Source organism: Arachis hypogaea, chromosome 10 (assembly GCF_003086295.3).
Source record: "Arachis hypogaea cultivar Tifrunner chromosome 10, arahy.Tifrunner.gnm2.J5K5, whole genome shotgun sequence".
Lineage (NCBI taxonomy): Eukaryota > Viridiplantae > Streptophyta > Magnoliopsida > Fabales > Fabaceae > Arachis > Arachis hypogaea.
Window position 1 is genome coordinate 107,023,246 of NC_092045.1, and position 23,395 is coordinate 107,046,640.

Consider the following 23,395-nt stretch of genomic DNA (forward strand, 5'->3'; position numbering starts at 1 on the left):
CATTTATTTGTGAATCCATATTAGAGGTAACAACTTCAAGGCAGTTCCCTGCCACGTACATAGAAGGAACGCAGAGGTCTATTTACTTGCATGCTAAGAAAATGTTGCTTTCAAGTTTCTAAAATTGCTATTCATTTGCCACTACATCTACATGTTATTTAAAAAATGAAAAGGAAAAAACTTGGTCAATGATCAAGACTCAAGTGGTGACTATACATTACAATACTACTGGCTATGATTTATAAGAAGGACACATTGTCCTCCTGTTATAATTGTCATCATCGCTTAGTGTAGCTCAAATAATATAATTTATCTTTTTTTATTTAAAAATTTTGAGTCTAAGTCTTACTCTTAAATTTAGAAAAATAAAATAAAATAATTTATTATTTTCTTACATGATTAAAAGTTAATATATAGAAGTTAATGAACTATAATTTAAATAGTATAGTATCTTTATACTCATCTAAAAAATTACAAATTTAAATTTCTGCTCTATTTTTGATAAAAAAAAAGTTAGTACATAAAAACGAATAATATATAAGAAAATATTTTTTGAATGAGTTTAAAGAAAAAAAGTATTTTTTGAGTTATTTATTTTAATTTTAAAAAAATAAAAATAATTTTATATTTAGATTTTTTATATAAAATTTTTTATTTATAAATTATATTTAGGTATAATAATATAAAATATTTTTAAAATAAAAAAAAACTTTTTAAAAAATATAAATTATAGTTTTTGAAAAAAGATATACTTTTTATTTTGTTAGTAATTTTGTTTTTATTATAAAAATACTAAATATACTAAAAAATAAAAAAACAATAAAAAAGATATTTTATTAATAATTTAGTAACACTTAAGCAAATTCTTAGTTCAGAACCATTAATAAGGTTTTACATTTAAAAATTCATATTAATAAAGTAAAAATTTTAAAATTTGTTTGGTTTATATTTTTATTTTTGTTGTTGTTTATTGTTAAAGTTTTATGAAATAAAAAATAGAAGATGAAATAGGAATAAAATTTTTTTGTATTTACTATTTTTTATTTTTTTAAATATTAAAAAATATATTAAAATTAAAAAATAAAAATATAAACTAAACGAGGGTTTCAATTTATACTGTGTTTATTGTATAAAAAAATCATATAAAAAATTAGAAGAATTTTTTTTTTCAAAAGAAAAACCTTAACCACTCATGTCTTTGGGACACTTTTTTTCTAAACTCATAAATAATTATAATTATATCTATAATTGTAATTCTAGAATATGTGGAGGAGTATTCATAAATTAGATCATATTCATAAATTTGTGATATTTATTTGTATTTAATTTATAATTTATGAATATAATTTGATCAACATTTTAATAAGATCAAATATGAATATCACATTTATATTTGTGAATTTGATTTGCATATCTATATATCGGTATTAAATAATAAATAAGTAATATATATTTTATTTCAATTAAAAATTATTATTTATGTATGTTATATTATTTTATTTTTGTTATTAAAAAATTTAGTTTAATAATACTTTAAAAGTAAACATATTAAAAAAATAAAAAAGAGTTTTTATTAGAATAAAAAATATTTTTATTGATATCCTTTTAATACAAATAAAATTTTTTAATATATTTTTTATTTTGCGGATATATCGGATTCAAACATAAAAAAGTGCGGATATTATTGAATATGTGTTAACACTTAATATTAGAATAAGTCGCACTTTTAAATAGTTACAGAAACAATTTTTTTTTTGTGTGCAGTATCTCTCAACTTGAGAGGTCGAGAACTAATCCGTCAGATTTATTTAAGAGTTTGTGATTGGTCAATAAATTATTGCATGCACAAATGAATTTCAAAATTTTAACATTTATTTAAACACATCAGTGAGTTAATAACTAAATCATCCTAACTTGATTAAAAACAATTTAATAGTGTTATTGTTTGCCACAAAAAATCAAATTCGTAATGAGAAGTGTTACACATGTAAGTCATACAAGTTGGATCAAATACAACAAAAACGACATTCACCCATACAAGCGTGTCAACACGTGCGCTACTCAATGGTTTTCATAGCGTGCTTCGCGTTTCTCCTCCTCCTCCTCCTCCTCTTCCTTCTTCTCCTCCTTCTTCTTTGCGTTTCTCCTCTATATTTTTCACGTGTTTCATCTTCATCATTTTTTTTACTATTGTTGTTGTTGCTGCATTTTTTTCTCTCATTTTCTTTTTATTGATTTTGCAACATTATGTATTTTTTTTTTGTTTGATTTTTTCCTCCCAAGAAGAATTATGAGAATATGAAATAAGAAGATAAAGAAGAAGAAACAGAAGATGAGAAGGAGGAAGAAGAAAAGTTTTGAATTATGCAGAACTTATCAGAATAAAAATACACCCAAATATCTTCGTGTTACACCCAAATTTATTGTAAATACAGAAAAATGTTTCTTCTAATGCTCCATTTTTTTCTTTTTTTCCTTTTTTCTTTCTTTCTTTTAGTTAAATGAATGTAAGTTCATCCTCTTCCAAGTAATTTTGCAGTATTATATGTCTCTTCTTCTTCTTTGTTTGATTTTTTTGTTTTTATTTTTGTTAATAGGGTAAAACAATAAGAAACTTGAGAAGGTAAAACAAAAAGGTAAAATGAATAAGAAAAAGAAGAAGAAGAAGATGATGATGAAAAAAAAAAGAAGAAGCAGTAGAAGATGAGAAGGAGGAAGATGAAGAGTTTTGAATTATGCAAAACTTATCAGAATAAAAATACATCTAAATATCTTTGTGTTACACTCAAATTTGTTGTAAATACAGAAAAATATTTTCTCTAATTGCTGTATTTTTTTTCTTATTTCTTTCTTTCTTTCTTTTAGTTAAATGAATGTAAGTTCATCCTCTTCTAAGTAATTTTACAGCATTATGTGTTTTTTTTTATTATTCTTGTTAAGAGAGTAAAATAAGAAGAAACTTGAGAAGGTAAAACAAAAAGAAAAAGATGAATAAGAAAAAAAAAACAGCAAAAGATGAGAAGGAAGAAGAGGAAGAGTTTTGAATTATAGAGAACTTATCAGAATAAAAATTCACCAAAATATCTTCGTGTTATACCCAAATTTGTTGCAAATACAGAAAAATATTTTCTCTAATGGTACATTTTTTTTTGAATTGAACCATACCGCAGCCATTTGATTGAATTTAAAATAATAATCAATTTTGTTCTGATTCAATTGACAATCTGAACCTGAATTATTAATTATCTTTAACAATTAGATAACTGATGATGGAGGAAAAAGAGAAAAAAATGAGAAAAAAAAATTCCAATGAAAGAAGAAGGAAGAAGAGGAGGAAGAGAAAGAGATAATGTTGATGACGATAATAATAAAGAAGAAGAAGTCTAATAATAATACAAAATGCGTGAATATAAATAATTTATAAAGATTTATACGAAAAAAGCACTTATAAATATAAGTGGAGAATAATATATTTGTAGTGGGATAGCTTGGCAAAGAAAAAGAATAAAGTACTACTGAAATTAAAGTTTGTCAAACCTAAAATTAGCATGCGGAGTTGATAAATTTCACACTACCACAAAATTTATTAGACAATAATCTAAATAATAATTGAACATTTAAGTATAATTTTTCCAGTTAAATTAGGACGATGTTACGTGCTTTTATATTATTTTTTTATATATAATTATATTAATGTTCAATTTAGATTTCTATTTAGTTACAAAAAAATTTGATTTTCTATTTATATTGTACATTCATTCATTATTTATTTTATAATAATTTTATATACACACTAAAATTAACAATTAAAATTAATCATTATATATTTGTATATAAATATATATGTAATTTATTTTTTTAATAAATATTTTATATTTTAATATATATTTTATACTGTTAATTAATTTTAATTATTAATTTTAATATATAATTAGTATGGTTGTTTATCTAATACAATGTTATTTACTTGTGATGAAGTTGAAACAATGGTTATTAGATAAACACAAATATTTCTTTTATCAATCATATTAGCCATATTGGCCATATGCTAAAATCTACTACTTTTTTTTTTTTTATCAAGCATAAAGAGACTCAAATCTGTAATTTTTTAGATGAGTATGAAAAGATTATATTATTTGAGTTATAATTTATTGGCTACTAAAATCAATTATTAGTATAAAAGAGACCACTTTAATAAAGACATTAAAAATGTCTTTTTTTTTAAGACATTTATATATGTCATGTTATTATTGGACATTTTTATTAAACTGATTAATAATTTATTTTTTAATAAATCAGAACAAAATCGATTTATTATAACAATAATAATAAATTTAAATTATTTGCATTATAATGATTAGACCTGATTTGATCCGATTGAATTATACGATCTAAACTAAATATTTTTAAACTTTTTGATAAAAAGACAAATATATTCCTGATTTTTTATTTTATAGACATTTAAATTCTTATAAATTTAAAAATACAATTAAATATCTAAAAAAATGGGTTTATTGTTATTGTTATAAAAAGAATCGATTTTATTTTAATTTGTTAAAAAATTTAAAAGAACCGGTTCTTTATGGGAGCATCTCCTTGGTAGCCAATGGACTATTTGTAAAATGTGTACAATGAGTTATTGAGTTACAAAATAAACATCTAAAATAATCATTTGAGTACTAAAAATAATAAACATCTTCCCAAAAGTTTAAATTGATTTTGAAATTCATCAAGGATTGAACTCTTGACCTTTCAAATTTAGAGCTCTAATATCATATCATGACCAAAAGAGATAACACTAATGGTTATATCTCTAATATTCTCTAAACTTTTATTGTCCCCATTTTACATATATTTCTCGTATTTTCTCTTTTGGTTATTTCGTATAGAATCCAAAGGCCAGCCTGTTAACTACAATGTGACAAAACCAAGAGAATGCAAGTAATTACCGAAGTTTTAGATCAAATATCCAAATCAACTTTCACAATGTGTACCATCTAAAAAGTCACCAAAAAAAAAATGTGTACCATCTAAAAAAGCTAAGCCATTTTTTTCCTTTGGATTCTTCAACGAACATTAACAGCACCTTCATAATAATTCTTGGAATCCATACTCTGTAACACAAACAGAAGCACTCTTTTCTCATCCTTACACAGAAGATGATGATGGGGGAACTATGGCAACAAACGGGATCACTAATGGCCACAATTGTGTTCGTATACACAGTTTTTGAGAAGTTTTTCCCACCAAATCTTCGTGACCGTGTTCAATCCTACACACACAAGTTAACAAGCCACTTCTACCCTTACATCCAAATCACGTTCCCGGAGTTCACCGGCGAAAGGCTGAAGCGCAGCGAGGCCTACACATGCATCCAAACGTACCTCAGCGCAAACTCTTCCCACACCGCCAAAAGGCTCAAAGCCGAAGTCGTCAGAGATAGTCAAAAGCCACTCGTTCTCAGCATGGATGACAACGAAGAAATCACCGACGAGTTCAATGGCGTTAAGGTTTGGTGGGCTGCAAGCAAAACAAGCACCAATTCGCAACCGTTTTCGTTTTCGTACTATCCTCCGCCGGACGCTAAGAGGTATTACAAGCTCACGTTCCACAAGAGTCACCGCGATCTCATTACTCTCTCTTATATTCATTATGTTTTGCAAGAGGGAAAGGAAATCGCCTCTAAGAACCGTCAATTGAAGCTCTACACCAACAATCCTAGCAGTGGTTAGTCGCGAAATTTATTTATTCTCATTAATTATTGTGATATTTCTTGTTGTCTTCATTAATTTTGTTAAATTTGAGTTACGCGTAGGTTGGTACGGATACAAGTCAACCAAGTGGAGCCATGTGATTTTCGAGCACCCTGCAAGTTTTGAGACTCTGGCAATGGAGGAGAAGAAGAAGGAAGAGATCATAAAGGATCTTGAGAAATTCAAAGGCGGGAAAGAGTACTATGCCAAGATCGGAAAAGCTTGGAAGAGGGGTTACTTGCTGTACGGTCCTCCAGGGACTGGAAAGTCAACAATGATAGCGGCCATGGCGAATTTCATGAACTATGATTTGTATGATCTTGAATTGACGGCGGTGAAGGACAACACTGAGCTTAGGAAGCTGCTAATCGAGACGCCGAGTAAATCGATCATTGTGATCGAAGACATCGATTGCTCGTTGGATCTTACAGGACAGAGGAAGAAGAAGAAGGAGAAAGAGGAGGATGAAGATCAAAAGGATCCTATGAAGAGAGCACAAGAAGAGGAGAATAAGGGAAGTAAGGTAACGCTTTCGGGGCTGTTGAACTTCATTGATGGGATTTGGTCTGCGTGTGGAGGGGAGAGGATTATAATCTTTACGACGAATTTCATCGATAAGCTTGATCCTGCATTGATAAGGAGGGGAAGGATGGACAAGCATATTGAACTTTCTTACTGCGGTTTTGAAGCGTTTAAGGTTCTTGCAAAGAACTATTTGGATGTTGAGAGTCATGGCTTGTTTCCGGTTATTGAGAGGAAGTTGGTTGAGACTGATATGACGCCTGCTGATGTTGCTGAGAATCTTATGCCCAAGTCGGTTGATGAAGATTCGGATACTTGTTTAAGGAATTTGGTTAAGTCGCTCGAAGAGGCGAAGGAGGAGGCGGAGAGGAAGAAGAAGAAGGAAGCAGAGGAGGAAGTAAAGAAGAAAGCTGAAGAAGAAGAAGCAGCTAAGTTGAAGGCAGAGAAAGAAAAAGAAGAGTTAGCAAAAGAGAAAGAAGTGATTTGCAATGCTAAATCTGATGGTGATGGTGGAGTGAAAGAAAATGGTGTCTTGCATTGATTTCAATTAGGATTAGTGAATTTCAAACAGTTATGCTTTAATGTTAAATAATCTTATGTGCAGATTAGTAGTATCAGTAGACAGTAGGAGTATTTTGCTATTCAAAATTGCGTATGTGGTTTTCTAGTTTTAGTTCATGTTTAACATGTAAATGAAATAGTTGATTCATGTGGACAAGGTTTGGATATAATTATGAATATAAATTGGGATCCGAAAAATCTCAGTCATCAGTTGTTTTAATTAAACTTAAGCGGAAAAGTTTAAGGGCCAGCAATTTTATTGCATTTTGGCCAGCATGTAACCAGTAGAGAAAAGTGAGCCATTGGATGAAATTTCACACCAATCTCACACCATCAAATCATCACTGATAGCTAGTTGATGGCTACCAATCACAAATGTTACTACCCCCTAGCATTGCTCCCTCTAAAACTCATTCCTTTTCAAATGCTGGTTGTTTGCTGATTCAAAATCTGAAAAAGTGCTATCCCTAGCATTGTTAATTTGGATTTACATTTACATCAATTAGCTGATGATTCTATGACTCTAGTGTGTTATCTTGCTTGTATTGTACCAGGTCTACTTTTTTTCACTGGTTCAACGAAAATTAAACTTCTTTCGGTTATCACCACTCCTCTCTAATTTGGGTGTCTGATTGAATAAAGTCATAAACTATGCAAAATAATTCCAAGCATTTTTTTTTAATTTATTCATTTGCTAAAATCAGACAGAGAAATGCCATAAAGAGTTTGTCCTCTTGACCCCTCAAAATTAGAAGTAAACTCAAACAATATAGTTTTTTTTTTTTTTTAACTAAAACATAATGATCATAACAATAGACTCTAATAACTAACTACCTCAGCGTGTTAACATAACATGCATCATGCAGTAACAAGAACACATGAAGGGTATTAAACATGTGGAACAACGCAAACTTGATTTTCAGGGCATTCAACTGTGGGAGCATCTGGGGGCTTGTACAGGTCGGATGGTGGGTCCAACTTCTCTATTGGGTTGGGCTCAGACAAAAAGGAGACAGCGAATACAGGCCCAATTGTTTGCAAAAGATGACGAGCTTCTAAACTCAAGCTCATGGTTGCAAATATCACAAAGACAAAGAAAGCAACACCAAAGGATTTGGTACATGCCATGGTCAATGTGCAAAGTGCAAACTAGAAAGGGAAGCGAGGGAGGAATTTTCTTTGAGATAATATGCCAACAAATACCACTTTTTTGTCTTATATAGGGTAAGCAAAACGTTAAGAAAACTGGTTAATTGGAGCACCGTGTACACTTTTCAACAACTCCAAGAGCCGCCATTTACTTGTAGCCTTTCATTGTAACAAAGTTTAATGGTTGGAATTCATATTTAATTTTGGGGTTAGATTAGGTTGCTAGAGTACGTAGTTTTGTGATGCTGGTTTTGGCAAGAAAGAAACCAACAATAAAATGATTTAATTAATGGAAAGTTTCCAAGTATACTATATATCAGTATTTCAGTAATTTTTAACCGTTGATCTTAATTATATATATTATATATTTTTTATAATTAAAATCAACGGTTAAAAGTCACTAAAATATCAGTATATCGTTACACTTGAAAATTTTTCTTAATTATAAGCTGTTTCTTAAATTCGTTCCATCCCACGTATAGATGTAAATAAAGTGCAAGTTATTTTTTATCATCAATTTGGAGGTGTAGCAAATGCTAGAAATAATAATGAAAGACTTATGTTAATTCATGCTTTAATTTTTCGATGGTTTGGAGGTTAAGATTGTTTCATGTGCCTGATGTGTATAATTGGACATATTAGGTAATGGTATATCACAAAGGTTAATTATTTATTTTTTAGTTTTTAGGTAGGAAGTTTCACAGTACTTACCGTTAAAAAAAAAAAGTTTCAGAGTACTTTTCTATAATTGATATCAGTCAAAAATATCTTTAACACATTTTTTATAAGGAAAAAAGACAAATAGCTCCCTGACTTTTTAAACTTTTGACAAATACATCTCTGACAAAATTTAAATACAAAAAAGTTCCTGACTTTAACAAACGGAGGACAATTTAGTCCTTCCGTCTATTTGCCTCTCATACACCTAACGGAACTGGCTGACGTAGCTGAAACGGTGTCCAGATGTCCGTTACGGTGCCACGTTGGAAGGGGAAAAAAGTTCGAAGGACAAATAAGTCCTTGACGTCATTTTACAAATAAAGTTCGAAGGACAAATAGGTCCTTGAGAATTTTTTTTTCAAAATTAATAAACTCATTTCCTAAATTCTCTCATCTACCTCTCTCCATTTTTATATTTCTCTCTACTATTTTTACTCTATATATAATTATATTTTATATTAGTAATTTGACAAATCAAAATATGTCATTCAATATTTTTTACAATTAAAATATTTTAAATGTAAAATTATACACATTAAATTATTTTAAAATTTCGATAACGAATGTTAAAATTAATTACTAATAAAAAATTAGACTTTTTCATATAAAAATAATAACTAAAAATCTTATTATTTAATTTTTATCTGCAGATATCTTGGTCTTCTTAGTCAGAAACTTTTGTCAACTTACGATTTTTTTGTAAAAGTAGTTTAATTTTATAAATCTTTTGTGTCATGCATAATTTATACTGTTAGAACAAAGTGAACTATAATTTAAAAAAAATATTCTCGTAATGTTATTATGCATAAAAATACTAGTTCTAATATAATACACAAATGCACTAATGCTAACTTAATACATGAATGATGTACAAATGAACAAATGCTAACTTGATGCATAAATGAACTGATGCTAACTAATGCCACTAGTATGATAAAAACTGAACTAATGCAATTTAACAAATTCTAATATAATACACAAATGCACTAAAACTAAACTAATGCAATAAAGAGTAGAAACATAACAAGCCCAATTTCTACAATTTTAATACAAATAATTTAAATTGTAGAATAAAACAAGTTAACTAGATTTCAAAATACAAGCATAATTTTATCATAAATTATTTTTAATATGGAAAGAAAATTGGTGTTTTGGTTGAATATTGACATTTGAAGTGTATTACAGTATTGTGGAAATTATTCAACACGCCCCCACGTGTTGGTCAGAATGATGCCACTTGTTCACCACGCCCCCACGTGTTGCACTACGCCCCCACGTGTTGACTTCCCACAAAAAATTTACCCATCTATAATTACACCACATTCTCCCATTTTCAACAAAAACACCAATATTTTTTCCATACAAAAAAAAATTAGCCTAATTTTATAAACTAAATTCTCATAATAGAAGCATAATAGAAGTATAATGAAAAAAAAAATTCATTGAAGAAAGCTAAGAGTGAAGAGGAGAAGGCAAGCAAGGTAACGCTTTCGGGGCTGTTGAACTTCATTGATGGGATTTGGTCTGCGTGTGGAGGGGAGAGGATTATAATCTTTACGACGAATTTCATCGATAAGCTTGATCCTGCATTGATAAGGAGGGGAAGGATGGACAAGCATATTGAACTTTCTTACTGCGGTTTTGAAGCGTTTAAGGTTCTTGCAAAGAACTATTTGGATGTTGAGAGTCATGGCTTGTTTCCGGTTATTGAGAGGAAGTTGGTTGAGACTGATATGACGCCTGCTGATGTTGCTGAGAATCTTATGCCCAAGTCGGTTGATGAAGATTCGGATACTTGTTTAAGGAATTTGGTTAAGTCGCTCGAAGAGGCGAAGGAGGAGGCGGAGAGGAAGAAGAAGAAGGAAGCAGAGGAGGAAGTAAAGAAGAAAGCTGAAGAAGAAGAAGCAGCTAAGTTGAAGGCAGAGAAAGAAAAAGAAGAGTTAGCAAAAGAGAAAGAAGTGATTTGCAATGCTAAATCTGATGGTGATGGTGGAGTGAAAGAAAATGGTGTCTTGCATTGATTTCAATTAGGATTAGTGAATTTCAAACAGTTATGCTTTAATGTTAAATAATCTTATGTGCAGATTAGTAGTATCAGTAGACAGTAGGAGTATTTTGCTATTCAAAATTGCGTATGTGGTTTTCTAGTTTTAGTTCATGTTTAACATGTAAATGAAATAGTTGATTCATGTGGACAAGGTTTGGATATAATTATGAATATAAATTGGGATCCGAAAAATCTCAGTCATCAGTTGTTTTAATTAAACTTAAGCGGAAAAGTTTAAGGGCCAGCAATTTTATTGCATTTTGGCCAGCATGTAACCAGTAGAGAAAAGTGAGCCATTGGATGAAATTTCACACCAATCTCACACCATCAAATCATCACTGATAGCTAGTTGATGGCTACCAATCACAAATGTTACTACCCCCTAGCATTGCTCCCTCTAAAACTCATTCCTTTTCAAATGCTGGTTGTTTGCTGATTCAAAATCTGAAAAAGTGCTATCCCTAGCATTGTTAATTTGGATTTACATTTACATCAATTAGCTGATGATTCTATGACTCTAGTGTGTTATCTTGCTTGTATTGTACCAGGTCTACTTTTTTTCACTGGTTCAACGAAAATTAAACTTCTTTCGGTTATCACCACTCCTCTCTAATTTGGGTGTCTGATTGAATAAAGTCATAAACTATGCAAAATAATTCCAAGCATTTTTTTTTAATTTATTCATTTGCTAAAATCAGACAGAGAAATGCCATAAAGAGTTTGTCCTCTTGACCCCTCAAAATTAGAAGTAAACTCAAACAATATAGTTTTTTTTTTTTTTTAACTAAAACATAATGATCATAACAATAGACTCTAATAACTAACTACCTCAGCGTGTTAACATAACATGCATCATGCAGTAACAAGAACACATGAAGGGTATTAAACATGTGGAACAACGCAAACTTGATTTTCAGGGCATTCAACTGTGGGAGCATCTGGGGGCTTGTACAGGTCGGATGGTGGGTCCAACTTCTCTATTGGGTTGGGCTCAGACAAAAAGGAGACAGCGAATACAGGCCCAATTGTTTGCAAAAGATGACGAGCTTCTAAACTCAAGCTCATGGTTGCAAATATCACAAAGACAAAGAAAGCAACACCAAAGGATTTGGTACATGCCATGGTCAATGTGCAAAGTGCAAACTAGAAAGGGAAGCGAGGGAGGAATTTTCTTTGAGATAATATGCCAACAAATACCACTTTTTTGTCTTATATAGGGTAAGCAAAACGTTAAGAAAACTGGTTAATTGGAGCACCGTGTACACTTTTCAACAACTCCAAGAGCCGCCATTTACTTGTAGCCTTTCATTGTAACAAAGTTTAATGGTTGGAATTCATATTTAATTTTGGGGTTAGATTAGGTTGCTAGAGTACGTAGTTTTGTGATGCTGGTTTTGGCAAGAAAGAAACCAACAATAAAATGATTTAATTAATGGAAAGTTTCCAAGTATACTATATATCAGTATTTCAGTAATTTTTAACCGTTGATCTTAATTATATATATTATATATTTTTTATAATTAAAATCAACGGTTAAAAGTCACTAAAATATCAGTATATCGTTACACTTGAAAATTTTTCTTAATTATAAGCTGTTTCTTAAATTCGTTCCATCCCACGTATAGATGTAAATAAAGTGCAAGTTATTTTTTATCATCAATTTGGAGGTGTAGCAAATGCTAGAAATAATAATGAAAGACTTATGTTAATTCATGCTTTAATTTTTCGATGGTTTGGAGGTTAAGATTGTTTCATGTGCCTGATGTGTATAATTGGACATATTAGGTAATGGTATATCACAAAGGTTAATTATTTATTTTTTAGTTTTTAGGTAGGAAGTTTCACAGTACTTACCGTTAAAAAAAAAAAGTTTCAGAGTACTTTTCTATAATTGATATCAGTCAAAAATATCTTTAACACATTTTTTATAAGGAAAAAAGACAAATAGCTCCCTGACTTTTTAAACTTTTGACAAATACATCTCTGACAAAATTTAAATACAAAAAAGTTCCTGACTTTAACAAACGGAGGACAATTTAGTCCTTCCGTCTATTTGCCTCTCATACACCTAACGGAACTGGCTGACGTAGCTGAAACGGTGTCCAGATGTCCGTTACGGTGCCACGTTGGAAGGGGAAAAAAGTTCGAAGGACAAATAAGTCCTTGACGTCATTTTACAAATAAAGTTCGAAGGACAAATAGGTCCTTGAGAATTTTTTTTTCAAAATTAATAAACTCATTTCCTAAATTCTCTCATCTACCTCTCTCCATTTTTATATTTCTCTCTACTATTTTTACTCTATATATAATTATATTTTATATTAGTAATTTGACAAATCAAAATATGTCATTCAATATTTTTTACAATTAAAATATTTTAAATGTAAAATTATACACATTAAATTATTTTAAAATTTCGATAACGAATGTTAAAATTAATTACTAATAAAAAATTAGACTTTTTCATATAAAAATAATAACTAAAAATCTTATTATTTAATTTTTATCTGCAGATATCTTGGTCTTCTTAGTCAGAAACTTTTGTCAACTTACGATTTTTTTGTAAAAGTAGTTTAATTTTATAAATCTTTTGTGTCATGCATAATTTATACTGTTAGAACAAAGTGAACTATAATTTAAAAAAAATATTCTCGTAATGTTATTATGCATAAAAATACTAGTTCTAATATAATACACAAATGCACTAATGCTAACTTAATACATGAATGATGTACAAATGAACAAATGCTAACTTGATGCATAAATGAACTGATGCTAACTAATGCCACTAGTATGATAAAAACTGAACTAATGCAATTTAACAAATTCTAATATAATACACAAATGCACTAAAACTAAACTAATGCAATAAAGAGTAGAAACATAACAAGCCCAATTTCTACAATTTTAATACAAATAATTTAAATTGTAGAATAAAACAAGTTAACTAGATTTCAAAATACAAGCATAATTTTATCATAAATTATTTTTAATATGGAAAGAAAATTGGTGTTTTGGTTGAATATTGACATTTGAAGTGTATTACAGTATTGTGGAAATTATTCAACACGCCCCCACGTGTTGGTCAGAATGATGCCACTTGTTCACCACGCCCCCACGTGTTGCACTACGCCCCCACGTGTTGACTTCCCACAAAAAATTTACCCATCTATAATTACACCACATTCTCCCATTTTCAACAAAAATACCAATATTTTTTCCATACAAAAAAAAATTAGCCTAATTTTATAAACTAAATTCTCATAATAGAAGCATAATAGAAGTATAATGAAAAAAAAAATTCATTGAAGAAAGCTAAGAGTGAAGAGGAGAAGGCAAGCAAGGTAACGCTTTCGGGGCTGTTGAACTTCATTGATGGGATTTGGTCTGCGTGTGGAGGGGAGAGGATTATAATCTTTACGACGAATTTCATCGATAAGCTTGATCCTGCATTGATAAGGAGGGGAAGGATGGACAAGCATATTGAACTTTCTTACTGCGGTTTTGAAGCGTTTAAGGTTCTTGCAAAGAACTATTTGGATGTTGAGAGTCATGGCTTGTTTCCGGTTATTGAGAGGAAGTTGGTTGAGACTGATATGACGCCTGCTGATGTTGCTGAGAATCTTATGCCCAAGTCGGTTGATGAAGGTGTTGAGGATTGCTTGTTGAATTTGATTAAGGCCCTTGAGATTGCAAAAGAAGAAGAAGCAGCAAAAAAGGCTCAAGAAGAAGCAAGGAAAAAGGAAGAGGAAGATGAAAAAGAAGTAAAGGATAAAGAGGTGAAGAACAATGAAAAAGCTAGTGACGATGTGAAAGAAAATGGTTTTCATTGAGGCAATGGTAAAATAAAGAGAATTTCATTGAGCTAAGCTAGACAGATTCATATGCTTTAGTTTCCAGTTATACTATTAGGATAGGAAAATCTACCATTTTAATCCTATTGCTATTAATTATTATTATATCTCTTCTCTGCTAAAAACAATCATGCCTGTTTCGTTGGATATTCTATGTTTCTTCAAGTAACAAGTTAGGGATACCATCTCAATTTACAGAAATAATGTTATAATCTGGAATTTCACTATGAAGTGGAACAGATTAAGTGATGATAAGAAAAGAAAGTAAAAAGAAAATGTAATATATAGTATTAGGGAAAAATTTTAAGTGTAACAGGAAGTGAATCTTTTTAATGAAAAAAAAATTAAATGATATTCAGTATTTAATTTTATCTTTTATTATTCTCTCTCCTATTTAATTTTAATTTCACTTATAAAATTAAAAATAAAAAATTATATTTTATTCTTTCAAGTATTAAAAAAATAAAAAGAATCCATTTTCAATTCATAACAATGTATAATAATTTTAGTGATTAAATGTTTCACATAAGATATGTGTTATAATATTGTTTTAATTAAGTGAGTGTCTTGGTTGGTGTGTCATCACCGTACCCAACCAATAATTATCTATTGTAGTCAAATTTGGCAACCCAAACTTTGCCATATCATATTGTACAAGAAGCAAATCAAGCGTGTATGTTAAATTTGCAAAGAGTGATTAGTATGATGTTATAATGAGTGTATTATTATTGAAAGTGTAATACTCAACTATAATAAAATATAAATATTAGAGAGTATTAATAAATATCTTTTATTCTCTATTTTTATTTCTACATTATTTATTTATTTATTTATTTATTTATTTCACAACAATACGTATCTTTTCTCTGAAAATCTGAGACAAAATAAAAAAATAATAGTATGAAGTAGGAGAAAGTGATTAAAGATGTTACAATGGAGACATTATTAGGTGGTCTTTGGATCTTGATGCTGATCCATGCAAATAAGGCAACAGGGTTAGCGGGTTTACAGCCAAAGTAAACGTCGAATGTTCAATTTTGCACCATCATCCTCAGTGGATTATGGGGCCTTAGCTTCTTGACAAAAGAATCATTTATTGGGGAAAAAGTATAAATTCATTATGTTAAAAAGCTGTGTGTAAAAACTAAAAATTGAAAAATATGTTATGTTTTTTATTTGATTTATGAATCAAACCTTTTTGGAGTACCGGACAACAAGAAATAATTTATTATAATATATTAAGAATTAGTTTTATCGCAGTCGTAGATACTATTTTTTTATACCAACGGCCCGTTTTGATGAATAATTTAATTAAACTCTTTTAGAAAAGGAGGATAAAGCATAAAATTTATATAAAAAGTAGTCTGGTATAGAATTTTATAGTCACAGAATGTTAGATCATTAAATGAATAAAATATATTTTTTTAAGTTTTTTAATAATTATTAAATAGTCTTTATTTAATTTTAATTATAACTTAATTCTTTATATATTATTTAATTATAAAATCTATCCTCTATTTTATAAGTTATTATTTTATTATTTATTTATCATGTTTGTTCACAATTAAAAATAAAAATAATGACGAAATAGATCTTTCATTTATTAATAGTGACTTTCATAAATATTTTGACAATGTGAATCAACGAGTTTTTTTATCTTTGATCCGTTACATCCATAAAAACTAGTGAAATCGTGTTTGTTGTTAATTCAATCGATTGGAAGTAAATATAGATTTTTTCAAAATTCAATCGATTGAAAATGTAACACAATCAATTGAATTTCACATAACAATATTAATTTTTTATTAATGCGGTAACTTTTCGTAAGTTAAAAGTAAAAAAAAAAGTTATTTATAAACCTATTAAATTGGCCCTAAAAAAATATAAACTACTAAATCAATCATTATATATTATATTTGTGTATAAATACATAATTTGTTTTATCCATTTTCAATGTATATTTTGTATTTTATATTTTATACGTGTAGTTTGATTGTTGATGTTTTGTACTTATATAATAAAGGTTATTTTTTTAATTAATAGTCCTAAATTTAAATTGCATGCATACAGTAACCCATATCAAGATTACTTATTAACAAATAGATAGATAGATTTAAATTTCTTTACCTTTGTTTCATAAATTCTACTCAATTTGGTAACATGCAGTGAAACTCTGATCTCATTTGTTCTCGTTAAATAATCTGTTTAATAAAATAAAACCAATCAACTTTTGTTCTACTTGTAATTGTAACTCAACAGACCAAAAAAAAAAAAATTCTAACACAACACACACACAGTTAGTTCCAACTTTCAAGTTCAACTCAGCATCTCATTATGAATTTATGATCATGAATTCTTACCTTATATCATGTCATATCAATTTCACTGCTACGGTACCAAACAACAAATTCATGAGAAACGAATGATCTCTCAGTAACAAACTAGACTCTCTCTCTCTCTCTCTCTCTCTCTCTCTCTCTCTCTCTCTCTCTCTCTCTCTCTCTCTCTCTCTCTCTCTCTCTCTCTCTCTCTCTCTCTCTCTCTCTCTCTCTCTCTCTCTCTCTCTCTCTCTCTCTCTCTGTATATATATACATATATAAGGAAAAAAAATTGCAGTTGAATTAAGAATGAAAAAGCAAAAGAAGAATTCAACAACAATGAACAAAACCATGGGTGAAATTTGGTCTCTGTTTGGTTCAAAAATTGCAAGCATTCTTGTCATGTGGGCTATGATTGAGAGGTACATGCCTCGTTACTTTCGCGCTCTGACGGATAGATTCTCACAAAAGCTAGACAAATTGTTGAACCCATACATTGAGATCAAGTTCTTCGAGTATTCAGGTAACTACATGAGAAGCAACGACGCCTTCTCCGCCATCGAAAACTACCTGAGCTCGAAGTCCGCGGCCCAAGCAAGAAAGCTCACATGCAGCGCCACAAGGAACTCTCTGGTGCTAAAAGTGGATGACTACGAAGAAGTAATCGACGAGTTGAAAGGCGTAAAGCTTGCTTGGAGTCTAAGGAAGATAGTCCCGGTCGATAAATCTTTTTCTTCTTTCGAGAAAATATACTACCGTCTCACATTTCATGGCCGCCACCGGAAATTCGTCACCAAAACTTACCTCAAGTATGTTCTTGACGAAGGAAAGGCTATTTCCATGGGGAAGAGGCAGAGGAAGCTTTACACCAATGGCGGTGGAGAATATTCGGACAAGATTGGCAAGTGGAGTCACGTGATTTTCGAGCACCCTGCGACGTTCGAGACGGTTGCCATGGATCCGGAGAAGAAGAAGGAGATAATTGACGATCTTAACACTTTCAAGAACAGCAAAGAATACTATGCGAAGATCGGGAAGCCTTGGAAGAGAGGCTATTTACTTTTTGGTCCTCCAGGGACTGGAAAATCAACACTCATCGCTGCCATTGCGAATTTTCTGAGCTATGATGTGTATGACATTGAGTTAACCGCTGTGAAGAGCAATGCAGAGCTGAGGAAGCTTCTGACTGGGATCTCGAGCAGGTCGGTTGTTGTGATCGAGGATATCGACTGCTCGCTCAAGCTGACTGGACAGAGGAAAACAGAGAATGAAAAAGATGAAACGGAGGATGGTGCGGTTGGTGTTGTGAAGAAACAAGTGGAGGAATCTAAGGAGGAGAAGAAAACCCAGGTAACACTCTCCGGGCTGCTGAATTTCATCGACGGGATTTGGTCGGCTAGCGGCGGCGAGAGAGTGATCATATTTACTACCAATTATGTGGAGAAACTCGATCAGGCTCTGATCCGGAGGGGCAGGATGGACAAGCACATTGAGCTGTCTTATTGCGGATTCGAGGGGTTCAAGGTCTTGGCTAGAAATTATTTGAACCTTGAGTCGCATCAAGGATTTGAGGAAATAAGAGGCTTGCTGGAAGAGACTAAAGTGACTCCTGCCGATATTGCCGAGAATTTGATGCCTAAGGTGGGCAATGAGGATCCTGAGAGGTGCTTGGAGAGGTTGATCCAAGCACTCAAGAACTCTAAGGAAGAGGCAACAAAGAAGATTGAGAAAGAGAAAGAGACTGCAACAATAGAGTCAAGTGGAGAGGATTCACCAATGGAGATCGGAGATGAAGTGAAGACTTCAGACCCAAAAATGAAAAATAAGAAAAAAGATGCATGAAGTGGAGCATTGATTACAGTTTAGAGAGAGTTTTAGTAGTGTTGTTAGTTATTATTATCATCCTATGTTTAATTTCTTGTATTGTTTTACTTTTATTATATGCTTGCTTTTAAAAATAACTTATATATGTTTTATTATGTCATAATAATAATCTAAGTTAACTAAGAGTGTTTATTTAGATATTATTAAGTAGACATTGCATGTTAAACAGCAACATATGAGACCAGTTTGCATTTTTCTGCTACTGTCGGATAAAGATCTAATCATGCTTTAATTTTATAAGGGATCAGAATCTCAGTCCTTTTTTTTTCTTTTTTCATCAAAATCTTTTTTTAAAAAGTCTAAAATAAAAACTTAAAGTACATACCTAACAGATCAAGTGGTTGAACTATATGATTCTTTTACTTTTAGGTTAAAGGTAAATTATAAGGTACAGATGTAAGTTTACGGATATTTCCTTTAATAGGATGAAAGAGAAATTGATAAAGCTAGGACCCACATTTTGAATAACAATAAAATAATAAAAAATAACTATAAAAGGAATTTATATTCTCTCTCTATACCACCCCAATCTGTATAGTAGAGTGCCCTTACGTTAAATCCGTAAGTAAATTGTCAATCAAGCTGTTAGCTGTAAAATACAAAAAAGCAATAGAGTGAGGTTTGGCGTCGACCTGCAATCACTTGTGTTCTGAATCATCAAAAGCTATTGCAGGGTAGGAGTATAAAACTGACGGCCTTTTTTAATTATTAGAGTAAAAGACATATAGATCTCTAACCTTTTTAAATGCGGACATTTTCATCTTTCAGGAATGAAAAATACATTTAATCTCTCACCTTATAAAATACGTGACAATTATATCTCTCCAACGAGTTGGGGCTCAAAACGGCAATGGAGAATGCTGACCTAGAGGGGTGGAGACTGAGCTGTCCGTTTTGCCTGATGTGGATGGGGAACAAATAGTTAATGGACAAATTGGTTCTTGTGCCTCAAAACGACGCTGTTACTGTGACTGAACCCTATTTAATCGAAATGCATGGTCAAACCCATGGACGCTGATGGTGCGATCCTCCATAACGAGTGAAGGAGATTCTTCATGCATAAGACCTGGTGGGGAATCTTCATGCGCTATTCCAGGAGGATGTGATCGAGATGGGATTTGTGCCAAAGTACTTCTGCGGTGTATATACCATTCTTTACAAGTCAAAAACAATAACTAATCCTAATAGAATATTTTTCGGGTGTCCATTCTTTAAGGTAAGTTACTATTTTGTCAATAGTTTGATGAGACTGTAATGTGTCTAATTGGGTGATTCTCTAAAATTTGCTCCAAGTTAAAGAACAGTACTACCGGTACTTTGTCTGACTTGATGAACACCTGAAAAAAATTAGGGTCATAGAGTCTCAAGCATTGGGTGCTCTAGATAATGCTGAGCAAATAGAAGTTGAAGATCAACTGTTTCGAAGTCAGGAATTGGAAAAAAAATTGGAAGAATTGGAGAGAAAACTATTATGTATTGAAAAAAAATATGAGTTTGTGACATATTACTTTGATTAGTGTAGTTATTATTGTTGTTGTATGTTTCTTAAAGGGCTGAAGATGATTTGATGTACATGGTGATGTTGTGATGAAAATTGTCATTGCCGGCTGCTTAATGAAAAGTCTATTTTGGACTAAACTCAATTTTCTATGAAGTTTGAACAAGTAAAAAATACTGCAAGTCACCTATTATATAAGGTAGTAATTCTGCATAGATTATAATCAAAATAGAAACAACAATGTATCTGGCTTAATTCCAAACATTACATAACATCATAAGTTTACCACAAAATAACAAAACTTGGTTGGCATGTAAACAAGTTTGCCAAACTATGATAACTTGATAGCGTTGTTCAATTCATACTAATATATAGGACAAACAATAGAATTTCATGCAGTTGTATTCAGTTCTTCTGATTGTTGGATTCAGGAGTTGGGATGAACTTGAAAATTTTTGTGGTCCCACTGTTAGCTGCTTTCAAGGTCTCCTTTGATGGTGCCCCACTGGTGCTAGTGCTTTAAGTTGTGGTGTATTTGGGGTTGGATTTGGTGGTGAAATTAATGGTGAATTTATACTTGTTGGGGACCTGACAATTGTTTGCTTGGGTCTGAATTTAGAGGCAGCAGTTTGGATTTTGGGTTACTCCATTCTTGGCAGCTGGGATGGAGGCCTGAATAGAATTTGAACTGGAGCAGATGGTATTGTTGCTGCAGCTACTTGAGTATTAAGTGATGCAGCAACTGGTGCAGTCCTTGATGCTACTGCCTGCATTGTTGTGTTGGTTGGTAGTTCATTAGCATTCTGCAAAAGTAGGCAAAATATTCAGAGATTCAAATTCAGGAACAAGAAAAGTGATTGGCATTATGAGTGTATTGTTTAGAGTGATCTTACAGCAGACTGTCCTTGCACAGCACTAGTCTCAGTAAAATTTTCACCTAATGTCTGGTTTTGATCCTATGCAACATAGATCCAGCAAGGTAATCAAATGGACAAATTAATCCTTAAGAAGATGTATAATGACATCATAACTACTGACTATTTTTAAAATGTATAAAATTATCTTAGTGCATAACAGGGATACTTACCTTTGATTGAGAGATTGATTGTGAAAGGAGAAGCAGCACCAAGGCTTGTGTGTTTTCAACAGTCTTCTTAGCTTTTTTCCTTTTTGATTTTCAGTTTGGGTTGCTTGGTGCCCCCCTTGCAGGTCTTACAATTATGGCCTTTCTCGTTGCACTTGCTACACGTAACTTGAAAGTTTCTCTTCAGCTTGTCCCCCTGAATATGAGTCTTAGCAGGTTCCTTATTGTGGTTGTGTACGTTTGGCCTCCCAATAAGTCGCTTGATGAGTGGTGGAGCAGGCCTGAGCTGGTCAGTGGCAGTCCAAAATTTCTCATTAGGAACTGATTTTATGCAATGTGCATATGTCTTATGAATGAATTCCATACACAACTAGGGATGCACATAATCATCTGGGGCACAGCTTCTTCAGCCTGTACAGCAGGCATAGTTCTTCGGGGTTTTACATTAGGCCCAGTTTCTTTAGGTTTGGCAACAGGCCTGGTAATTTTGGGCTTTACAGTAGGTCCAGTTCCTTTGGGCTTTGTAGTTGGCCTGCTTCCTTTAGGATCACTCCCACTAACACTCCTTAGTCCAGCTCTTTTTTTACTTCCACTTAACTCTGGTCCTGTCCCTTTCTTGACATTGTCCTTACTCTTTGGCAGAACCTTCTCCTTTCCTTTCATATTTCTTTTTCTCTTCATACCATCATTTTTCTCGTCACAACTAGAATAATCTTCATCAGAAACAGTTTTAGAGACAATCGGAGGAGGTTTATACAATTCGTCCTCCCCACTATCATACACATCATCTTCTGTGGATGGTGATGACTGAAGCTCCCTCATGATGTTATCATCAATGTGATCATCGAATTCTTTCATCCCCGTTTCTACAACAGCATCTTCTTCCACTATCTGTGGCTCATCTACGGGATGGTCGAAGTAAATATAAAACTCATCCGTGGTTGAATTCCTCAACTTGTTCTCTCGCATCTCATTGATTCCTGCATCCCCTCTCAGAATGTGCAGTCCAGACTCAATGTCACTGCTTGTTAAGTCATGCCAATAAACTGCCATGTATAATGCATAGCCCAAACCCTTGAACAATGTCACCAAATCACCAAAATTCACGAAGTCCAAGTCCATTTTCGAAAAAATTTCAACTTTCTCACCAATATACTCAAGAGTTTCACTGGGTCCTCTACCAAAACGGTCTCCGTGATGAAAAACAGGTACCACATATATATCATCCATCTGCATTATCCACAACAATATAAATCAGACATTAAACCCTAAATCAAGTGTCTCAAATTTTGAAATCAGTAAAATCGACATAACTTTTTCTCGTTCTTTTACTCAAAATAAAACATGCAATCACCCCTAAACCCAACCCATGCATTTTATTGTCACAAATATTTATATAACAATGCATGTATCTTCGACTATTATCCTTACTTCTGTAGAAGATGGCAACTTCTTGTCAGACAAAGCTTGCCGTTCCCTTCGCCAACCACGACATCCACTAAGCATACCACCACTTTCAACTGGAAGATGTTTTTTTGGAGGGAGAAAGAAGCTATTTGTCTTCTAGTAGAATTTTTTGTAATAACTAGAGTGGCTTCTGGGTGTTATGGGGATTACGAAAGGTGAAATAAGGTGGGGGATGCTAATGGCGTCGTTTTAAGGCACAAGGACCAATTTGTCCATTAACTATTTGTTCACCATCCACTTCATCAGGAAAAACAGACAGCTCAATCTCTACCCCTCCTGGTCAGCATTTTCTATTGCCATTTTGAGCCCCAATTCGATGGAGGTATATAATTGTCACAAGATTTAAATGTATTTTTCAATCTTAAAAGACGAAAATATCCGCGTTTAAAAAGGTCAAAGACCTATTGATCTTTTACCCTAATTATTATTATTATTAATATTATTATTATGCTCAGATGCTCTGATCAGCTTTATTGGGTCATTTTCTTTTCCCTTTCCTTTTAAGATTATCGAATAACTTTAAACTTTAGTTGCGTGA

General features: G+C 31.8%; 3 protein-coding genes across 4 annotated transcripts; 2 read left to right on the forward strand and 1 right to left on the reverse strand.

Annotated features, from left to right (window-relative positions):
- Window positions 1-4,674: 4,674 nt before the first annotated feature.
- On the forward strand, window positions 4,675-10,944 carry LOC112716346 (AAA-ATPase ASD, mitochondrial). 2 transcript variants are annotated; one of them, XM_029289774.2, is made up of 3 exons: window positions 4,675-5,727; window positions 5,816-6,707; window positions 10,555-10,944. In XM_029289774.2, exons 1-3 carry the CDS (start codon window positions 5,160-5,162, stop codon window positions 10,724-10,726), a joined length of 1,632 nt encoding a protein of 543 aa, XP_029145607.1. In that variant the 5' UTR covers window positions 4,675-5,159; the 3' UTR covers window positions 10,727-10,944. The 2 variants fall into 2 exon arrangements, with proteins under 2 accessions (XP_029145607.1, XP_025624021.1); XM_025768236.3 differs by lacking the exon at window positions 10,555-10,944 and having other exon boundaries at window positions 5,816-7,034.
- Window positions 10,945-16,859: 5,915 nt separating this feature from the next.
- On the forward strand, window positions 16,860-18,931 carry LOC112716349 (AAA-ATPase At3g28510). The gene has a single exon (XM_025768245.3). The coding sequence runs from the start codon at window positions 17,234-17,236 to the stop codon at window positions 18,764-18,766; it is 1,533 nt and encodes a 510-aa protein (XP_025624030.1). The 5' UTR covers window positions 16,860-17,233; the 3' UTR covers window positions 18,767-18,931.
- A 1,565-nt stretch (window positions 18,932-20,496) lies between these two features.
- LOC112716351 (uncharacterized) lies at window positions 20,497-22,727 on the reverse strand. The gene is made up of 3 exons (XM_025768246.3): window positions 21,394-22,727; window positions 21,200-21,262; window positions 20,497-21,109 (listed from the first exon to the last, which is right to left on the reverse strand). The coding sequence occupies exon 1, from the start codon at window positions 22,624-22,626 to the stop codon at window positions 21,718-21,720; it is 909 nt and encodes a 302-aa protein (XP_025624031.1). The 5' UTR covers window positions 22,627-22,727; the 3' UTR covers window positions 20,497-21,109; window positions 21,200-21,262; window positions 21,394-21,717.
- Between the last annotated feature and the right edge of the window lie 668 nt (window positions 22,728-23,395).